The sequence below is a fragment of the Heterocephalus glaber genome, unplaced genomic scaffold, assembly GCF_053883595.1.
Source record: "Heterocephalus glaber isolate CG9 unplaced genomic scaffold, H.glaber_assembly_v1.0 deba00001543, whole genome shotgun sequence".
Lineage (NCBI taxonomy): Eukaryota > Metazoa > Chordata > Mammalia > Rodentia > Bathyergidae > Heterocephalus > Heterocephalus glaber.
The window spans coordinates 4,082,349-4,103,770 of NW_028258336.1; the positions used below are offsets into that span (position 1 = coordinate 4,082,349).

A 21,422-nucleotide genomic window follows, 5' to 3' on the forward strand; every position below is an offset into this window, starting at 1 on the left:
CAGAGCCTTCTTCTTGAAGGTTTACCACTACTACAGTGATCAAAAGACAAAAATATTTGGTATGAAACAAAAACCTTATAAAATAGTATATATAAAAACCTTTTGTTTTTTTCCTCTTAGAGGGATCTGCCCTTCTCTAAACCTAAGGGCAGACCATCTGGCATGTTTTCGAAAGTTAAGGAACAAATATGTACCACCCCCAATATTTAATAACTTAATATTTTGGAGAATTCTAAGAAATTACCTGTAAGGAATGCTATTTGCTACATTTCACTATGTCTTAGGATTAGAAATACTCCAAGAAAAAGGCACTTTTTACAAAAACAGACTTTAATGAGAAAAATATAGTATTGCATCTTTTAAAACATGATTTATATATTCAAGTTTTAAGCTTTGTAAAGTAAAAGAATCTTGTGTTCAATAAATGTACATTTATTTGCAAATACAGTGAAACATTTTACTTGACAGTGATATTTATAATGCTGACATCCTCATAAGGTTTATCTGTTTTGGGATTGACTTTGACGTTGGAGATCCTCTGCACAACTTCCATTCCTTTGGTCACTCTTCCAAATACTGTGTGCTTATTATCAAGCCAAGGCTGTGTTGGAGGACAAAAGGAAAATGTTGGTAAATATGGATTTCTTAAATCACCCTTTTGGGTGAGCAATTAAAGAAAACTTAAATTCTTGGTTCTTTTTATTATGTATTTAAAGGGAAGTACAATAATTTCTGAATAAAAACAGCAGCTTTTAAAAGTTATTCCCTATTTATATGAAAAAGACATACATGCCTATGTTACTCTTTAGTATCCAGGGAGTATTGGTATCCTTCATTCCTCTTGCAGTATTAAATCCATAGATGCAATTTTCTTTCTGAATATTTTCAACCCATGTTTAGTAAGATAACTAAAGAACCCAATGTACAGAGGATCAAGTTCAATTAAATCTATATTGTTCAGACCAAAGGGAGGTAGATGTTTGCTAAAGGTAAGTTACTTTGTGTGGATTTAAAAAATTATGGCTGTGGCTTTTGAAGTTTTCTGTAGGAATCTTCCCTGAACAATTAAGAGGCAGTTTTAGGGCCAGGGATTTAGCTCAGTGGTTCTGCCACCTGCCTCGCAAACGCAAGGTCCTGAGTTCGATCCCTGGTACCAAAAAAAATAGTAGTTTTAGCATGTACTGTAATTGATATTAGGTAGTAATTGATAGTTTAATTGGTGGCTTTACTACTTACTTGACCTTTGGCAAGTTAATCATGGCTTGCCATTTGTTTCCTCATATGTTACTGAAAACTGAATATAGTGATATTATAACTACCATGAGTATAATAGCAGCTATAAATATTTTTCCATTCTTCATTGCTTGGTCTCAGCACTTATAATTTTGTGGAACTGTGTAACAACAGATCTAGATGACATAACTAGTTGTATGTTACCTAGTTATATTTTAGCTAGTTATTACTAGTTATATTTTATCAACTTTTCTCTAAATTATTTTCATTTTTATATCTTGGCAAGTATGCAGAGGATAGAGAATAATGCAGTTCTTTTGTCCACTGGTTTCATTCTCTTGGATCATGACCTTTGAATCTATGGTTTATAAACAGTGCACTTACCGTTGGTACTACTGTTATGAAAAACTGTGATCCATTAGTATTTGATCCAGCATTGGCCATGCTGAGGGTGTATGGTCTGTCATGTCTTAATGTTGAATGAAATTCATCTTCAAATTCTCCTCCCCATATACTTTCTCCTCCCATACCAGTACCTGTCGGATCTCCTGTCTGAATCATGAAGCCCTTAACAGAAAATATACAAAAACATGTTACACTTTTCAAAAGTTTATATGTAGGTCTTGGATGTTTTATTTCTGCCAGGACTGCTTTGTATTTGGTAAAATCCTTGAGCATCCTTAAGTATCTCTATAAAGTGGTTAGATTACTCTTAGTAAGTTAAATTGGATGATGTCTTTTCATTCAGTGACTAAAACAAGAATACAAATGTTTGGGCTAGTTATAGTGGCACACACCTGTAATCTCACTAATCAGAAGGCTGAGGTAGCAGGACTGCCACAAGTTTGAGGCCAGCCTGAACTAAATATAAAGGTCTATAGGCATGCACTACTTTCCTAATAATATAAAGAAAATAGTTAATAAGTGTGTTAGGATTTTATAATATTTTATGTTTTATACAAGTGCCCTCATCATCCTTCTCTCACTTCAAATACTATAGACTTTCTGGAGTTGTTTCACTAATTCCTTCAAAACTCTGACAACTAGTTGATTTTTCTTTCTGCCGTTTACTTTTTCTGTTGTTTGCTTTTGGAGATAGTCTCGCTATGTAGTTCAGGCTGTGCTTCAATTTACAGCAGTCCTCTTTCAGCCTCCTGAGAGATGAGATTACAGGTGTGCACCACCATACCCAGCTCTTCCTACCATCTCTGAGCTGCCAGTATGTAAGAACTCTGTCACTGCTCTATCCACTGGATGTTCAGAAGTTGGAGGTTGATCTTACTGTCCTCCTAGGTATAAAAATGGTCTCACAGGTCAGATGGCATTGTGACTCTTCCATGGTTTAAAATCTTATCCTCTAGATCTAGATCTTGCCTAGGTACCAGGAACTGGTTGTCTTTACTACTGGGTTTTATCTCAGCATGACCCTTTACTCATTTTCTTACCCTCTGCTTTAGCTGCTGACAAAATGTTGCTTTAGTGTTTCTAAAAAGATAATCATGTTGCTGCTTCTGTCCTTTATTCTAGATATGCATGACTATCTATCTTTTTTTTCTTTTTGCCTCTGTAATCTACTTTCCATTTTCCTTCGAATAAACTAGTAAGTATAAGAGGATTCTTTAGGCTTAAATTCCTTGTCTAGTAACTTACTGTTTGTTAAACAGCATGAAATTTACATAACTTACCTTGATTATACGGTGAAAAGTATGCCCATTATAATAACCATTTCTACTGTGAACACAGAAGTTCTCCACTGTCTTAGGGCACCTAGTAAGACACATATTAAAAATATGAAACTCATTTAGAGCACCTTAAAACAGTTTTCTTTGTAGTTCCAATTCCTAATAATGTTCCCAATGTCTCCTGAATATTTCAGAAGGTAAATCTTTTTAAATAATCTCCTCTATTTTGCCAGGGATGTAGCTCAGCAGCTCTGTGCGTGCCAGGCAAGCGCAAGGTCTTGAGTTCGATTCCCAGTACCGTAAAAAAAAAAAAATATTACCCTCTATTTGCAGAACAAACTAGTTGAAAGGGCATGTAAGCAGTAGTATATTCTCACTGTTTATACAGTAACTTTAGATCATGATTGCTTATTAATGAGTTTGACAGTATATTTCAAGGTCATTTCACAGCTTAACAAAATGCAACCATAGCACCATTAGATATATATCTTAAGTTAATTTACCATGTATAATATTGGGTTAAGCTTCTAGGAAAGGTAATATTCTTATGAAAACAATGTTATGGTACAGTGACTCACTCTTTTTTTTTTCTTTTGGTACCGGGGATCAAACTCGGGTTCTTGAGCTTACGCAGCAGGCGGCGAAACCACTGAGCTAAATCCCTGGCCCCAGTGACTCATTCTTGACCAAGGGCTTACAGAAACAGTATCTCTCAAATTTGAACAACTTTAAATAAGAGCCATACACTAAGAACATGAAGTTTTCTCAATATTAACTAATTTCATGAAAGGATTTTATATGGTACATTGCAAAATAGTTCTGAGAGCTTGGAATAGAAGGAAGAATCAAAAAAAATCTTGCAGCAGGTACTCATGAAACAGGTTCAAGGTTACATGGGTGCCAAACAATCAAAAAGAGATTATTCAGGCACCTAGAACTGTCTCGTTCTTTGTTCAGTACCAAGATAGGGTATAATAAAATATTCAAAAGTAAATGTATAAGAGATCACCTTATAGGTCAAGAATGTCCAGAGATACTCTATTTGCTACTATATGTTTATTTTACAAACTTTTAAACTATCCTGAGTACTCTTCAACTTTTTAAAAACTAGAGCCCTTATAATTTTTGTTGAGATTTTATTTTTAAAGCATATTGCTACTAGGACTAAAGAAGGAAAAGCAATTATTTCCATAAGGATTTGCTGTGAAAAGAAAACCAGTTATAATACGCCATAAAACCTAGAGTTCATATGTTCAGTTAATAGTAACCATGATGTACATTTGTAGAATTTTAGTTTATATTTAGCCCCCGTACTTGTTTTTGCAGCTAGGGATAGTTCTCCCCCATTCAGCACTTTCATAGTCAGTATATTTTGTCCTCATAATAAACCTGTAAATATATGTATAAAATTCTTCCCACTGTTTAGTTGAACAATTACAGAAATGTAAGGAACAGATGTTCTAACATTTCAGTTCTTCAAAATTCTTTAAGTCAAATAAATTCTTAAGTTATACAGTTTCAAATATACACATTTACAGTGGCATTTTTGTTCAACAACAAAATACCACATACTCAACGGGAAAAAGTTTGATGTGAATGTCTCCCATGCTTGTGTGGATAATGGCACTATCCGAAACTCGCTTAGGTCCTTCAGCTTGAGTAGCTGCCATGACTTCTTCTTTAGAAGGTTTCTCATTAAAAACATCTCGGTCAGAATCTGCACTTTTTGTATCTTCTGGTTCTCGTCTGGTAAACTCAAGAAGGTAAATAAAAAGTGACTGAGTAAATTAAAATTTTCATCTGATAAAAATTTATGAATAAGAAAATTTCTAATGTAGTTCAAAAAGTTAATTCACATCAGAATAAATCTTTATCTCAGGGATCACTTCCCATAAGACATGTAAGGCTATTAAATTATTAGCTAACATGAAATAATCCATGTAATATATTGCATATGTATGATTTCAAATGAGATTTAATCTCCTTGGAAACATTTAACAAGGTAGTAAGATAACTTTTAGGTAACTTATTTCAGGCAAGTCTTCTGCCTTCTAGTATGTCTTAGTGTGCTACCTGTTGCTTACATTTCACTATTGCTTACTTCTCAATGAATGTAGTAATTGTGCACATTACATGGATAGTTATAAAGTACTTAGAGAACAGTGCCTAATACATATTGACCATTTAATGAATGGAATCCATTGCTAGGTAGGATGACCATTCATGAAGAGGGATCAATAATAGACCATAACTTTTGTTTCTAGAATACCACCTGATATAGTAAATTCTGAAGCTTGGAGGAAAACAAACTGAGGTTGCAGAAATCTCAAAATCCTTAGGGTTCAAGGAGAACTGAAAAAAGTCTTTCATTTGTTAAAATTCTGGACTTCTCAAAGCTTTCATTTTACTTGACTCTTCGTAAGTAGAAATCTTTTGTAAGCCAGTTCTACTCTGTCAACTGAGTTTATGTCAACTAGGAAGGTAAAACTAGTATACCAGTTCCTATTTTGCCTGCTGTCATTCCTTGATTGACTTGGATTGATTCCAAGTAAAGAAAGAACCAACTTAGGATGCTCGCTCCTTATTCTCTAGTTTCTAAGGGAATAAGTTGACTGTTATACTATGTATTTATATAAATTTTTAAAGTTAGCTAGATTTAGCTCTCAAATGGACTTACAAAATTCTATTTTTATTTCATGATGGATTTAAAGGATACAAAATTCATATATATGTAAATCATTTTTGCTTAAGGATATGGGCAATAAGACTGAAAGAAAATCTGTAATAATGTTAGCTGTATAATACTGATTTTTATTTTTTATTTATTTGAAGCTTTAAATATGTATACTTCAGTCAAGAATTACTCTACAAAACAAAGAAAATATAACTTGTTAAAATTTTTAATAAAACGGATGGAAAATTATCACGTTTTTAGAACTCTGGTAATTTTTACATCATTATAAATTATAGGTAAATTGTAGGTTAAAAAGATACATTATTTAACATATATTAATAATTTTTAGGTATAACAAAGTTTTAAGCAAAATTGTCATTTCAATCTACATATTTTAGGTTGAAAGCCTGGTTGGAGTAGAGAAACTGCTATTTTGTACTTTTATCAAATGCAGGTAACATTAACAGCATCACAACTAATCACAATATGTATACTCATAAGATAAATATGTATACTATAATGGGTCAGTCAATTTAATAAACTTTGTGAACTTGCTAGTGAAGAAGACAGTGCACTATCATTATGGATTTTACATTTTCTGGAGGAGAAACAAAAAAGTCATTGATTTTCACAAAGAATGTGAAACAATATGATGGGGAAGCACAGGAAGAAATATAAGCAGGTATATATAACTCAAGTTGATGCTCAGAGCAAGAAGAGCTGAAGAGTAGGAAATGTGGAGAAGTTTGTGACTGGCAGGAGTAGCACATTCAAAGGCTCAGAGTTTAAAAACTACTGTGAATGGGGCTGGGGATTTAGCTCAGTAGTTCTGGCACCTGGCTTGCAAGTGCAAGGTCCCGAGTTCAATCCTGGTACCAAAAAAAAAACCTGTGAATGGAATAAGTTATGATGTGCATAGTAAATGAACTAAAAGTGAAAAAAGATAAAGCTACATAAGTAAGGAGAGCTATGCATAAGTAAGGGGAGTCAGTAAAGGTTTTGAGAGAAACAACAGTGACCGGTGGGTCTTGGAAAGTTCTATGACTTCAGTGTGTAGGATAGATAACAAAGGTAGAGGTCTTTATACTATGTATTTTTTTCTCCTTGGATGAACAATTAGGATAATGCTACTCATAGGTATCTTAGGAATTTGACTATGAACCCAGACTTACTACCTTCTTTTTTGGCAGTGCTAAGGATCAAACCCCAAGGCCTTGTGCATGCTAGGCAAGTACTCTACCAATGGAGTGCACTCCCCCTCTCCAAAAGTATTCCTCAGTGAACTCAAGAGGTAAAATAGAACTGTATCAAGAGAAGGCATGCAAGTTCAAGAGACATAACTTATGTTCAAAAGCTGAAAACAAAAAAACTAAAAAGATATTTTAAAACCTCACAGTGAAAACTATTTTTGATACAATTAGGACTATAACTACTAACTTCCTATGACCTTAGAATGAACAGCTGCAGAAACCAGGTTGCAAAAATTTCAAAACATGATAGGAAACAGTACAAAAATACTTAAATCAACTTCTACTTAAAAGTTCTAGAATATTAATGTTATAAAATGGTATGCCAGTTGTTTGGAAAGTTTATGACTGCCAATATTCTCTTCAGTTAAAGGCACAAACCAAGAAAATAAAATTCAGTCAAACTGGAAAAAAAAATTAAGGTCTATTTCCTAAGCACTTCCACATACCATATAAAATCTGTTCTTTTTGAAAGATGTACAGACTACTGTTGGGTCAGCTTGAATATTCTGAAGAACAGGATTTTCAGAAGCTTTCATCTCAATAGTAGTTGCAGCACGATGCTTTTTGGCTATTCCTTGAAACAGAGCCAGTTGCATCACTCTAATATTTTCTTGCTTGCCTAAGATCCGCACACACCTGGAAAATATAACTTTGTTTTATATAATAAAATTACCAGAATTAACTCTAATCATGGCAGCTTTACAGATGAAAGCTAAGAATCAACTGTTCATTATCTTTATAGAAATTAGCATGTCCCTTTACCCCCCAAAATGTATTTTAAATTGGATGACAGCTATAATTTTCAGGTAAAAATACAAGACAATGAAAAGATATAGGCTAGAAGAAAATATTTCCAAAAGACATCTGGTAAAAAGACATTTATCTAACATATACAGGGAACTCATAAACATGAAAAGATGTTCCACATCATGTTATCAGGGATATGTGAACTAAAAATACTACCACAGGGCTGGGGATTTAGCTCAGTGGTTCTGCCGCCTGCCTCACAAGTGCAAGGTCCCAAGTTTCATCCCCGGTACCAAAAAAATTAAAATAAATAAATAAAAATACTACCACACATTAGAGCAGCTCAACTTGGGAACACTAACAATACCAAATGTTGATGAGTATATTCAGCAAAAGGAATTCTCATTCACTGCTAGTAAGAATGTAAAAAGGTACAGCCATTTTGGAAGATCAAATCTGTTGGTTTCTTATGCAACTAAATATACTGTTACTATAATCTGGCAATTCAGCTTCTTGATATTTATCCAAAGGAGTTTTATATTTTTTCCCAGTTACTAATAATAGTTGTTTCATTATTCTGCATCCATATTCAAACTTACCTGTTCAGAAGTCTGCAGACCCATCTAAGTTTCTAGTAATTCCTAACCACTAAGACTTAAACAACAATAAAAGTCATGTGCATAGGAAAGCTTAGAGAACAGAAAATGTCAAGCAGAGTCATCCAGATAGAAAGGCTTTCCTGTCCACAGTTCAGGAAGAAGATGGCTTTTCTGGGAGCTGAGAGATTAAGAGGAGAAATCTTTGGTGTTCAAGTTGGACATCTGAGTTTGCTCCTGTGCCTTCTGAGCTAGTTTAATGCAACGAGCTGGAGAAACAGGTCCAAGAAGAAAGAAATTCTCAATTTCGAGCCAATTTCTACCCTACAGACTGTGTACAAATATACTGAGGCCTGACCTTGACTGGCAGTGGACGACCTGGAAGAGGAATATTTAGTGCCATCTCAGGCCTAGTGTGAATGAGAGCTCAGTGCCACCCATGGGCCTGTCTGAGGGTCTTGAGGAAAAATGGGGACTATCACCCAGCTCTTTTGAGATGGACATAGCTCTTAAACCCACCCTGCATCTAGCTTATGGACAAGACACCAGCTATGGACAGCAGGCTGGGTGGTAGTTAGTGATTTCAGGGAGGAGCTGAAAACTTAAATGTCCACACTAAAACCTGTACATGTATGTTTAACCTGTACATGGATGTTTATAGCAGTTTTATTTATAAATGCAAGATCTCAGAAGTAAACAAGATGTCCTTCAGTAGATAGATAAACTGTGGTGCATACAATGGAATATTACTCAGTGCTAAAAAGAAATGAACTGTCAAAATATAGAAAGCCATGGAAAAACTTCAAATGTATATTACTAACTGAAAGAAGCTGACTTGAAAAGGGTGCATACTATATGATTTCAACTATGACATTCTGGAAAAGGCAAAACTGGAGAGAATAAAGACTAGTATTTGCCAGGGGTTAAAGGATACTGAGAGATGAACAGTTTAAGCACACAGGACTTTTAGGGCAGTGAAACTATTCTGTTTGATACTATAATAGTGGATATATGTCATTATACTTTTGTCCAAACACACAGAATGTGTTAACATTAAGTTTGAACCCTAATATGGTTGAATATTGCATAGTTTCTCTAATATAAGCACCCAAAGTATAAGTAATCTAAAAAGCATAATAAAAGATGACATGAAACAGAGAGACAGACTTTGTGGAGATGGGAAGGGGATTGGATTTGAAGATTAGGGGAGGTGAGAGGAAGAAGAGGAGATGGCGAAGTTAAAAGGGTCAAGATGTGGTATGTATATGTACCAATTCCCCATTACAAGTGTGTTTTTCTAATTTTTTTTTTTGGTACTGGGGATCGAACTCAGGACCTTACGCAGGCAACAGCATCAGTGAGCTAAATCCCCGGCCCTTGCTCTTTTTCTCTCTCTCTCTTTTTTTTTGACAAGTATGTTTTTTACATATTGCAAGCATATACTAATTTAAAAAAGGCAACTCAATGCAAACTATGGACTCTGGGTAATGATGTGCCAATGTAGGTTTATCAACTGTAACAAATGTACCACTCTGTTGGGAGATGTAAATAGGGGAGGCTGTGCATGTGTGTGGGCAGAGTGTATATGAGAAAACTCTACTTCTTTTCAACTTTGCTGTGAACCTAAAATTATCCTACAAAGATAAGTCTATTAAAAAACCATTCATTTTGTACATTCAGCCTCTGTACCTTTGAGTCATGCTTCCATGAGTTCAAACAACCTAAGACCAAAAATATTTGGAAAAAAAAGTGACTGTACTGAACACATATACTTATTCCTTTAATAATATAGTACAACTACTATTTAAATTGTATTAAGTTTTATAAGTAATCTAGAGATATTTAAAGTATTCCTATGAAAAGATATGCATAGGTTATATCCAAATATCTCACTATTTCATGAGGCACTTCAGGTATTCTTCGAGTTTGGTATCTACAAGGGTTTCTGGAACCAATTCCCCATGGACATCAAGGGTTAACTATATACTTTCAACTAGTCCTATTATTTTAATCTTTTTGCAAGCTGTTCAAGGTTTTAGAGTGCCAAGAATTACAATACAAGGATGTTTATATGTGGTAATGTATAGCACAAGGCTTTTTTCCCTTAAAATATTCTGTAAGTTCTTTACATTCAGTGATAATGTCTGATTATATTTTGTTCTGAGACCAAAATGGACTGTTTGAAAAGGCATTTTAACTTCTGATTTTTATGTCTAGCAGGATGTAATGCTGAATTTTGTGGTTAAAGTATTTGGCAGCATTTAACATGAAATAGGCTAATTTAAATCAGTAAACAAGACACTGAAACTTGTTAAAAAATGAAACTGTGCATATCATCTTTCCATTTCTTTTACAAACACGACAGGAAATTTTTACATAGATTATAAATAACTGAGAGACCACAGAAAAATCCAGTCAAAACATTTAAGTTTAGACATTTGGGATCCTTTTACTTGTTATGGGTCAAACAAAACTCATTGTTTCCTTGATAGAGGAAGTGGTGCCATATAATTGCATTTTTAATAAAATATACCTCTTATTAAGCTTACCGGTTTGTCTCTACATTTATGACTTTAATGCCCAGCATTGTTCCATATAGAACGAAGTGTCCTGTTTCATCAAAAACTATATTAATTAATCTTACAGCATCCACCTTCTCCAACTCACGTTCTACAGCCATCCGTCGGCCAAATTCCATGTCTGGTAGCTGTTGCCTCATCTGTTGCAGTTCAGTAAACATCTAGGAAATAAACCATTTATTAACAAAAATGCTACATACATGCATATACACATATAATAGAGGCAATGAGAATCAATTATCAGAAGCAGAATACATATTAAGAGCCATTAACATTATGTAAATAGGGAAGGGTGGAGGGGTGAAGGGCGCACAGGTAATGGGGAAAAAATAAGAACCAAGATACATCATCTTCAGGTACAAGCACTCAATGATAAATGTAAAAGTATTGTATACCTAAAATGTACCAATAAAAGAATTTAAGCAAAAAAAAAGTTTGTGTATGTATCTTGATTCTAAACCCTATAAACTAATTAAAAAGACATTAGTAAATTTAACCATAAAAAGTAGTATTTTAGATTTGGGGATGTAGCTTAGTGGTAGAGCCAGTGCGTAGGATGTGAGGCCCTGGGTTTGAGCCTTCACACCATTTACACTAAAATTCATAACTTTTTTCTAATTAAATACATAACATTTGGTTAATGTAGTGTTTATTCTACAGAAATGATACATCTGCTGCCTTTTAAATCTCAAACTAGCTCTTTCCAATGAAATATATTGCCAAGCCACATAAGTAATTTTAAATGTTCCAGTAGCTATGTTAATAAAAACAGGTGAAATTCATTTTAATGTGCAAGGATCTTGAGTCTGACATGTAATACTCAATTTCTGTTGAATGAACTCTTCTTTATAACAAATTCATGATCTTTCATAAAATGTTTTAAATTATTCTGACATAGGATATTTATATCGGATTACTACTGGGTAAATGTGATTTAAGAAAAATGAGTATGACTGTCCTCTATAGTCTGGAAACCTGACTGACTTTTCGATATTTAAGCCACATTTTCAAAATGTAAGCCACACCTCAATTACTTGGTATTTGTACTCCAAAGGCTTCCAAAAGGTATTATGATCTTACACTCAGTTTTTTAGACATTCAGGACATCAAAGTTAATTCAAAAGTAGCTCTTCGTTGCAGATAAAAATAAGCCAGTTATATACTATTTCCTTCTTTGTTTTCACACTTGTATTAACTCTTTAATCTCTTCTAATGTAGGTATCAGGACAACATGCAAAACTCCAAAAATCAAAACGAACTGTGTACGTTACGGTATAAGGCTCGAGTCCAAGAAAAAAAAACCTAAAAACCTTGTTAGGCTTTCTTGTCTCCAGTCTTGGAAAAAGCCTAATTATATACTAAACTTCATTGCTCACTTGTGTGCCAGGAATTGCCTAAAATGTTGAACTACTTTCTAGTGAGGGACTCATAATCATTTCTGCTGAAAAAAAGACTTGGTTTTTACGATGTAAAGTCTACAGATAGCTATGTGCCCATGTATAAGTATTTCATAAATGTTTATCCAACCTGATAAGCAGGTGATCAGAATCTTTTACAGTATTTTAGCCTTTATAGCAGGGCCTCTGTAATAAACAAATGCATGGCTATATGCAGTGTCCCCTGAACATTTCAGGTAATAAATACTAAAAGATAAAACTTCATACCATTAAATTCAATATTTTTGTCAAACTAGGACTTGATAAAAGTTGCCCCCCCCCCCCTTTTTTTGGTACCGGGGATTGAACTTGGGTCCTTGTGCTTGGGCAGCAGGCGGCAAAACCACTGAGCTAAATCCCTGGCCCAAAGTTGCCCCTTTCTCCAATGTGGAACTACAAGATTCTGGTCTTTGCTAATCAATAACATTATAAGTAACGAGTTTAACTGATAATTTGCCTCTTTTGCTAAACTCTCAGCTTTGGTCACAGCTTTATTCTTAATCTTTTGTCAGCTAGACCTATGAGTTTAGTAAATGCTGATAAGGAATAGAGCGAAATGCGCAACTCAGAATAGATTCTGAATTTTTTTTAATTTCATTTTTTGAGATAAGGTCTCCCTATGTAGTCCAGGCTGGACTTTAACTCACTGTGTAGCCCAGGCTTGCCTCAAACTCTTGACAATTCTCCTGCCTCAGCCTTCTGAGTGGTGGGATTACAGGTGTTTGCCACCACACCCAGCTTCTAAATATTTCTTTTCTTAAGGAATCTTGGAATAGCTACAAGTTGGTCAAGTGGACAAAAGTGAATAAAGTGAGAAGAGAAAGGAGTCTAAAATGAATTTTGAGGATCTTAAGAGGAGGAGCTTTCAGATAAAACTGGAAAAAACAAAAAGAACATAAACATCCCAGTCCCATCCTTCCTGCCTAGAAAAATTAACTGGCCTTGAAAATACCACTTAATGACCCTGGGCAAAAATGTTCTGAAGAGTAACAATACAAGATAGAAGACAGCTGAATAGTATCTTTAATGTACTAAAATAAATAAATCAATCCAGAAAAACTATCTTTCAAAAAATAGCACAAAATAGACATTTTTTAGAAAAGTAAATCTGATTAAATTTAAATTGCACTTACACTTAATGATTCATCAAATACTCTCATGAGTTTTCCAGTTAAAAACCTGAAAATTCTAACTTTTCTATCAGAACCAATAGTAGCTATTTTCTTCCCATCAGGTGAAAAGCATATGCTGGTTGGATAAGCTTTACATTTGGCAAATTCATATAAATCTGTATCAGTTTTATATTCCCAGTTTACATTTTTGGGGAATTTATATTCGTGAGGAGGCCCAGTCCAGTACTCAATCATTCCAGATTTGTCAGAAGACACCACTGCTTTGTAAACTGGGTTCAGTCGTATCTGTGTAAGAGGTGATATATGGAGTTTATCAAAAATATGAAGTGGTTGGTTATCTCCTCGACCATCATAAATGAAAATTTTTCCTGTACTCTTCTCAGAAGCAGCAACTGAAGATATGGCATCTCCTGGGCAATAAATCCATTCACACTGTCCTGGAAAATAGCTAAAACAGTGAATTAGGAGGGGTAAAAAAAAAAGGTCAATACAGAAAGCAGGCACCCTTTTCCAGATCATTACTGAATCAATGTCCTGGCCAATAATTTAGAAAGTTTTGGATTTTTTTGCTCAAAAGTAAGAGATACAGAATGGGGAAGAAGTGCTAAGAATAATTACTAAATTTTGACATCAGTATAATGATAATAATTTCTGAGGATCTACCAAACATAAGAAGAGAACTATATATAGCAGCCCATTTATTTTTCTTGGGTAGATAAGGAAACCTAATCAAACCTGAGCCTTTAGGTATTCTGGGGTAATGTCTTTGGGGTATCTGTAAAATAGTCTACACATAACTGACTTTTAAATAGGTTAGCATATAATATCATACTTTATAAAACCATTCTTCAAAGTTAAGATATTTTAGTTACGACCTTGCTCAAAAGAAAAACATTTTTCTGTCACACTCTTATTAACCAATCTTGATATAAAAACTGTAAGCCTTGGACATGCTGCCTGATGAAGAAAGTCTGAAAGAACTGGGACAGATTTAATCTTATACCAAACATACACATTCAAATGAATGCTAACTTCTACAAAGAAGTCACTCTTGAGAAGTTCCACTATGATACCAACCAAGGTGTTAATGCTCAACAGCAGTTTAGAATTCCTCATTTAGAATTTTTATCAATGTCTAAAATATATTACAGTGGTACCTAAGTTCATGAACTTAACTCTTTCCATGATTCTGGTTGCAAACCAAATTAGATGACAACTAAATCAAATTAGGTTCAGTGTTGATCTTATGGGGAAATTGATTCGGTTCTCATCCAATTTGGTTTGCAACCAGAATCATGGAAAGAATTTGGTTCAGTAACAAAAGTACCACTGTATTTTAAATATTCTCAAAGGCTAAAGTTTAATATTTGTGAATGGACTTAATATTTAAAAATATGAAATGTCTGAGGAAACAGTAAGAGATGATCAAGCGAGGTAAAGGTAACTATTTGCGATTAAAAAAAAAAAGTTCCTAAATTAGACTAGTTCCCTTAAGTGGCTTATAAAATAAAACTGATCTTGAAAGAAATTCCAAAACTTGGAATTTTTTGCATTACGAACATCATGCAAGCCAAATAAGTACTTTTTGGAGATGGGTTTTGTCAGGCATAATTAAGGTTAAATGAAGTCATAAAGGTGAAGCTCTAATCTGCTAGGCCTATGGCTTTATAAGGCAAATGCCGTGGGTTCAATCCCTAGCAACGCCCCACACACACTACACACACTATATACACACACAAAAGATGTCCCCCTCCCATTTCTCCCTCCCTTAATCACATGAAGACACAGAAATCAGGAAGAAAATCCTCATCAGAAAACCTTGCTGAAACCTTGATCTTGGATTTCCAGCCTCCAGAACTTTGAGAAAAAAATTTCTGTAAAGTCACAGTCTGCAGTATTTTGTTATGCGATTCAGGTAAAATAAAGCAAATCTGAAAACTTTCTGACAGTGTTATGACTTTCAATGATATTCATTTAGAGATGTATTAATTTAGTGTGTTAATTTTAAAAAGATATGCTTAAAGTATAAGCCTTATTACTGTCCTATCTAACCACATAGTTTGGATATCAATACACTCTAATTTTAAAATCCACTCACAAATTCCAAAAAATGCCTAAATCTTTTAAGAACACAATTCCATATTATTAATATAAGTACAGTATGAGAAGGAAGTTGATTCTAAATACAAGTAATTAGATATGATGGGTCCTTATTAATATACTTAGTATTAGTTAGATATAATGAATGTTTGTTATAATGCTATTTGGAAATTTCTGATTAGTGACAAAAACCAGAGCAGAAGCCTCCAAACTACATCACAAGGATTCAGCCTAATTTCTGCCAAGCACATTTTTTAAAATGGGGTGCTAATATACTGTTAAGAAATGACTTATGAAATGGTGAAGTTTAGTTTAAAAATTATTTTACTAAGTTAAAAAATATATTTAAAAAGACTCACCCAAGCTTCAGCATATTGATCATGTCAAAGTTCACTACGTCAAACACCTTCATTGCTTTATCATCACCCACAGAACAGAACAATGCTCCCTCAGAACTAACAGCAATGCTCTCAATAACCCCTATTTGAATAAATAAAATTAAAACATTCCAGTAAATACCAATAAAAGAGCATAATTCAAAGAAAAAAATCACAGTATTTTTAAAAGAAACTGATCAGTACAGTTTAAAATATCTATAAAAAACAAAAGGATGAAATTCTTACCCAGGTGACTACGAAAATGTTTGACAAATTCAATTCCTTCTTCTATCTTTTTCCAGAACTTAACATGTCCATCATGACTGGCAGTAATAATAAAGTCTGTCCTACATATACAAGATTTTAAAAGTTAATTTATCTCTCTTTTTGTTTTTTTTGGTACCAGGGATTGAACTCGGATTCTTGCACTTTTGGGGCAGGCGGCAGAAACACTGAGCTAAATCCCTGGCCCCTAAAAGTTAATTTCTAAAACAGATCTATGAATCTTTCACTCACTGACAATCTTTATTTCAATAATATGATTAAATACATGTATGTATATATGCTGTACATGTATACATGTTTACCACATGTGTGACCACTGGATGTGCATAGATAGAATCCCAGAAGCTAGATCAGAACAAAATTAGGATTTGACATTAAAAATAAAGCTGGGTGTGGTGGTACATGCATGTAATTCCAGCACTCTGAGAGCTTGAGGCAGGGTACTGCAAGATGGAGCCCAGCCTGGGTAACTTAGTGAGACTCTTGTCTGAAAAAGAATAAAAAGGGCTAGAGATTTTAGCTCAGTGTGAAAGCCCTGGGTCCAATCCCCAGCTCTACACACATAAACAATAAAATAAATAAATCTCTCTAGGAATCACTAGACTAGGATTTCTTATTGCTAAAATTGTCCTGTAAGTAATCTTTCCATTAGAAAATGTACTATTCTTCAGAAGCTGATAAACTACTTTCATATACAGCAAAAGTCAACAAATTTGTTTCCTATTCTATCCAAGATATTTTGGTTATTTAAAAGTCAAAAAGATTTTAAGCAGAACAGTTTTGCCTATAAGAAAAATAGAAACTATTTACTGAAACCAAGTATATGACAAGTAGTTTGTACATATCACCTCAATGAACCTTTATAACAACTCTATTAGATGGGTATTTTTATCAGTATTTTACAAATCATAAAATAATTTAAAATATTATATTTGCTTGTTCTAGGTTCATAGCTAGTGAGTGGCTTTCATATTTATCTAACCATTAAACCTATAATCTTTTTGTTACACTCCACAGCCTTGGGTTTAAAAATAAAACAGACCTGAAAGAGTGGTAACAGTACTAGTATCCATTAGCTATTTTATACACTGACAAGTTGGGATTAATATAAGTGCTTATATTTAGTTTGAATTGTTTTATACATGAAATATGAGTACATGTACAGTCATATCTAAACTGCAACTTGTTTTAAGAGATTAATTAAAAAGTAATCCATAAGTGATAAAGTGTGATGCAAAACACAAAGTTTCTACTTTCCATACTCACTGCTATCATCTAAGCCACGCAGTATCTCATCCAGATGTTTATACTAGACTCCTTGCTATTTATTCTCCCTAAACCTATTCTTGCCCTCTTCCAATTCACAGCCAGAGTGATTCTTTAAAAAAAAAAAAAAATCCTGCTCACAGGTTCAAGATACATACAAATTCCCTGTATGGGAATTCCTCTGAGATTCAGCCTTTAATTTTTTTTCAGCCTCCTCTGCCATTACCTCTCTAAATCTGTTTCCTCATCAATAAAAATGAAGATTATATACTGCCCCATAAGACCGTTCTTTGAGACAGTTTATGCAAAAGCCTTAGAGCAGTACCTAGATATACTATGAGACAGATTTACAGTAGAATATCACTATTCCTCCAAATTCCCCGTCCATCCATTTTGAAGGTCCTTGGATAGTTTTAGGATGTCTTCCTTCCTAATATTTTCTTAATGCCAAAGAGTCCAGCTATTAATTATGCCTGTCTTTAGTAAAATGCTCTCTCGTCAGGGAAGCTCATACAGTACCTGCTTCATCCCTCTAATCTACACTTTCTAAGAAAAAATGTGTATACATACTCTGGGTTTCTGTCTTAGTGAACACATTTCTTAAAATGACATAGGAAAGAACATGTGGGGCTTTAACAAACTATTAAAACTTATGCAATTAAAACAAAGCTATATAACGCTAAAATCACTTGTATAAATCTACCTCAAAACTGACGCTGTAAAAAAAATAAATTCCCGAGAAAAAAATAAAGACGTGATAAGACTTACTTGGTACATACCACATGGGTGATAACATCTCTGTGCATGTAACTGCGCTCATACATGGATGCACTGGGGAGATTATCAAGATACACTCTTTCAAACTCTAGAACTGAGGGGGAAAAGTAAAAAAATATTTTTAATGAATGAACTGAATATTATTTTGTATTTTCTTTACAATTTTCTAAATTTTTTGTATTTTCTTCTAGATTTTAATTTCCCCAAATTCATATGTAAGGGAAAAAAATTCAGTGTCTATAATGTCAGTTTTAACTTTATTTCACAATCCCGAATGGCACCATTTTTTTAGTCAGTTATGACAGGTTCCCAGGGATTATACAGAGGTTTAACTGTCCCAACTGTGCCAATCAACTGAATGGGTCTGGTTTACTATGAAGGTTCCATTAAAAAAAAAAAAAGGAACACTGTAAAATGCTTCTTAGAACTATAACAACCACTTTCCTAACCATGTAAATCCCAGTTACTAGCACTAATTTATAAAAAAGTCTGTGGCCAAGATGTGTCAGTTCATTTTTAAGGCACTGATCCTCTTTTAAATCATTGATGCCGATTTGGAACACATAAAGACAATAAAATGCTTAGATTTTTTAGAGCTGAGAAAATCCTAGAGAATATTCATTTGATTCTCAGATTTTTTTCCAGGAACAAAACACTTGTAAGAGTGGTAAACAGTAATTTCAGGAAATTGTGATTTAATATATGAGCTCATATATGTACCAAATAATCCAATAATAGCCAAACATGCCTATATAAAGTTGCTAAATTAAACATGAGTTATTGTTTTTCTTGACTGTAGTATAGCACATTTGAACTTGTTATATTTAGTAAACTACTTTTACATTAGTAACAAGATTCTCCACTTTTATGTGGGCTTGTTGACATCCAGTTAAAGATGTCCTGTCTCACTTTCCCCTTTAGTGACAAATATAATAATATAATATAGGTATAGTGTGTTTTGTGATAGAAAGTTTCCTTGAAAAGTATGCCCCCTTTCCCTTCTTCAATTCTGTATCTTGGAATTGGAATATGACTGCTACAATTCTATTAATAAGTCAGGACAATGAAGATGAAGACTATGCTCTAGGAGTAGAAAGCAAGAAAGAGCCTAGGAAACTGTGATCTCTGCATATTAATCCTGGATTGTATACCTTGAGGCTTTTATACACAAAAGTATACCTGTAGGTATTAATGTTAAAATGTATATACAAAAGTCTTAATTTCCAAAGAATACATCAAAGGGGATGGATCCATTTCTAGAAAGCTAATGTTATTAAACACCTGTCCTTTTAGAGAAAATTTCAATGATTTTTTTTTTAACATTTCTTACACGTTTTTTTAGTTTTGATTGTTTCTTCAAACAATACGGTACACTATTGGCTGGGTTAAAAAGTAAACATCTTATTAATGGTAAAGATTTTCATATCTAATAATTTCATTGTCTCAGTTATACTAAGTTTATAAGATACTTATTTCCTAAAATTAATATCGGCATTTCAATAGTTTGTGGGTTTTTTCATTTACCCACATTTCTTTCATTAAAAGAGAAGATGTGAAATATATTCAAATACTATAAATAATTTTAAAACAACGTATTATAATATTCATTCACATAATATATTTATGGAGCACCTGCTATATGCAAAGCATGGTACCAAGCACTGGAGCAAAACAGGCACAATCCTTGTAGCCTCATGAGTAAATATTCAGTTGCAATCTGTAGCAAGTGTCAAGAAGGAAAATATTGCTATGGAAACATTTAAAAGAAGGAACAGCCAGTAAGAAAAAAAATGCATTTTAAGGAATTCAATATACAATGTTTAAAAAAGTGGCTTCTTCAAAATTTAAAGGCTTCTTGTAAACAATGTGAAAAACATCTCAGAGTTATGACCAATGACCCTTAAACCCAGTCAAATTTTCCCAGAGGAGGTAACAGCTAAGTGCTAGAGGTTAAACAATTTAATCCACTGAAGGGAGAGAAATTATTTCAGGTGTATCATACATACTGTGATATTTGGGGCCAGCACCCAGAGAAGAAAAAGTACATGGCCGGTTCTCACGTACTTAAGTATGGGTGAAGCGCAAAATACAGGGTTGGGAAAGGAAATGGGAGATATACCGGGGAGGTAAAGACAGATCATATCAGGAAGGCCTTACACGCCATGTAGGAAAGTTAAGATTTGTTTGTTTAAAAAAATCACCTAAGGGGTAGCTCAGTGGCGCTGCGCCTGCCTTGCAAGTGCAAGGTCCTGAGTTCGATCCCCGGTACCAAAAAATAAAAATAAAAAATGAAAATTAAAAAAAATCGCTTATGTGGTTTATGTAGAGAAGAGTGATTAAAACATGAGCTTAGAAATACATTTTAATTGTCTTAAACGTTTAAGGAAATTACTTCACAGGAAAACTTGAAAAACAAGAAAAATTTATCTATCCCTTTCCACATCTTTTTTTTTTTTTTTTTATCATTTCACATTAGTGGCAAAATGTTCCAGTCCATGGTATTTTAAGAGTATGGTTTGAAAACCATAGACCTTAGGTTTTGGATGGAAAAGAAAAAACTGTGACCAGGAAACTTGAATAACTTTCCCTAAATTCTTTCTGAAAATTCATTACAAGAACATTCGGGGTTGAAATTCCTTTGCTTTATAATTTTAAATAGGCTCTGCCTTTCTCTTGTGCCCCAATAACACCACTTCTAAACTAAAGATTTAGAGAGAACCGGTACTCTTTCCCACATTTGATAAACGGAATAAGAAATTTCAACCTCATGTGGCTGCTATGGGGATTAAATGAAAGGCACCAAGCATGTTAGCTTTAGCATTAATTACAACGAATCAATGATCAACATTGTTATTTATTAGCAAAAAGACACTTCAATAGACATCACCATTCTAGGTGGACATTCAAGCTGCCAGAAATGAGATGACAACCTGTTCTGAGCACAACACCCCATAATCACACACCACCCCACTTTCGGTTCTGCACGAACTCAAACCTCCCACTTCGACGCAGCATTCCAATTCGCCATTGTTCTATCGCTGCAGCTACCTCTCCTCTTCTTGGCCAGTGTTGCCTCCACAGGTAAAGGCCCAACCCAGCGCTCTTCATTCTCCTCATCGTTTTCTTGGGCCATTGCCACAGCCGGGTCTCTCTCGCTGAGTTCCGTTTTTTCGGGTTCTTCTGCGTCCCGGCGACGCCTTCCCCTAGTCCGGGACTCGCTGCCACTTTCCACGGCCATGTTCTCTGAACCGTCAGAAAAGATGCGACGCACAGCTCTGCTACCAATT

General features: G+C 34.2%; 1 protein-coding gene across 3 annotated transcripts; it reads right to left on the minus strand.

Annotated features, from left to right (window-relative positions):
* Nucleotides 1-316: 316 nt before the first annotated feature.
* Nucleotides 317-21,408, minus strand: Ppwd1 (peptidylprolyl isomerase domain and WD repeat containing 1). Of its 3 annotated transcripts, XM_021243003.2 has the most exons (12): nucleotides 21,184-21,347; nucleotides 19,768-19,882; nucleotides 18,127-18,229; nucleotides 16,054-16,154; nucleotides 15,790-15,910; nucleotides 13,331-13,778; nucleotides 10,732-10,922; nucleotides 7,286-7,475; nucleotides 4,488-4,669; nucleotides 2,919-3,000; nucleotides 1,618-1,800; nucleotides 317-601 (listed from the first exon to the last, which is right to left on the minus strand). In XM_021243003.2, exons 2-12 carry the CDS (start codon nucleotides 19,829-19,831, stop codon nucleotides 458-460), a joined length of 1,809 nt encoding a protein of 602 aa, XP_021098662.1. In that variant the 5' UTR covers nucleotides 19,832-19,882; nucleotides 21,184-21,347; the 3' UTR covers nucleotides 317-457. The 3 variants fall into 3 exon arrangements, with proteins under 3 accessions (XP_021098662.1, XP_004862930.2, XP_087045674.1); XM_004862873.4 differs by lacking the exon at nucleotides 19,768-19,882 and having other exon boundaries at nucleotides 21,184-21,408; XM_087189548.1 differs by lacking the exon at nucleotides 19,768-19,882 and having other exon boundaries at nucleotides 21,131-21,266.
* Between the last annotated feature and the right edge of the window lie 14 nt (nucleotides 21,409-21,422).

Coding starts and splice junctions, on each gene's coding strand:
- Ppwd1 (XM_004862873.4), bottom strand. CDS start 21,373: ATGGCCGTGGAAAGTGGCAGCGAGTCCCGGACTAGGGGAAGGCGTCGC. Junction 10,923..13,330: donor TATTTGATGAATCATTAAGT/GTAAGTGCAATT, acceptor TTTATTTCCTAG/ATGTTTACTGAACTGCAACA. Junction 602..1,617: donor TCATAACAGTAGTACCAACG/GTAAGTGCACTG, acceptor CCTCCAACACAG/CCTTGGCTTGATAATAAGCA.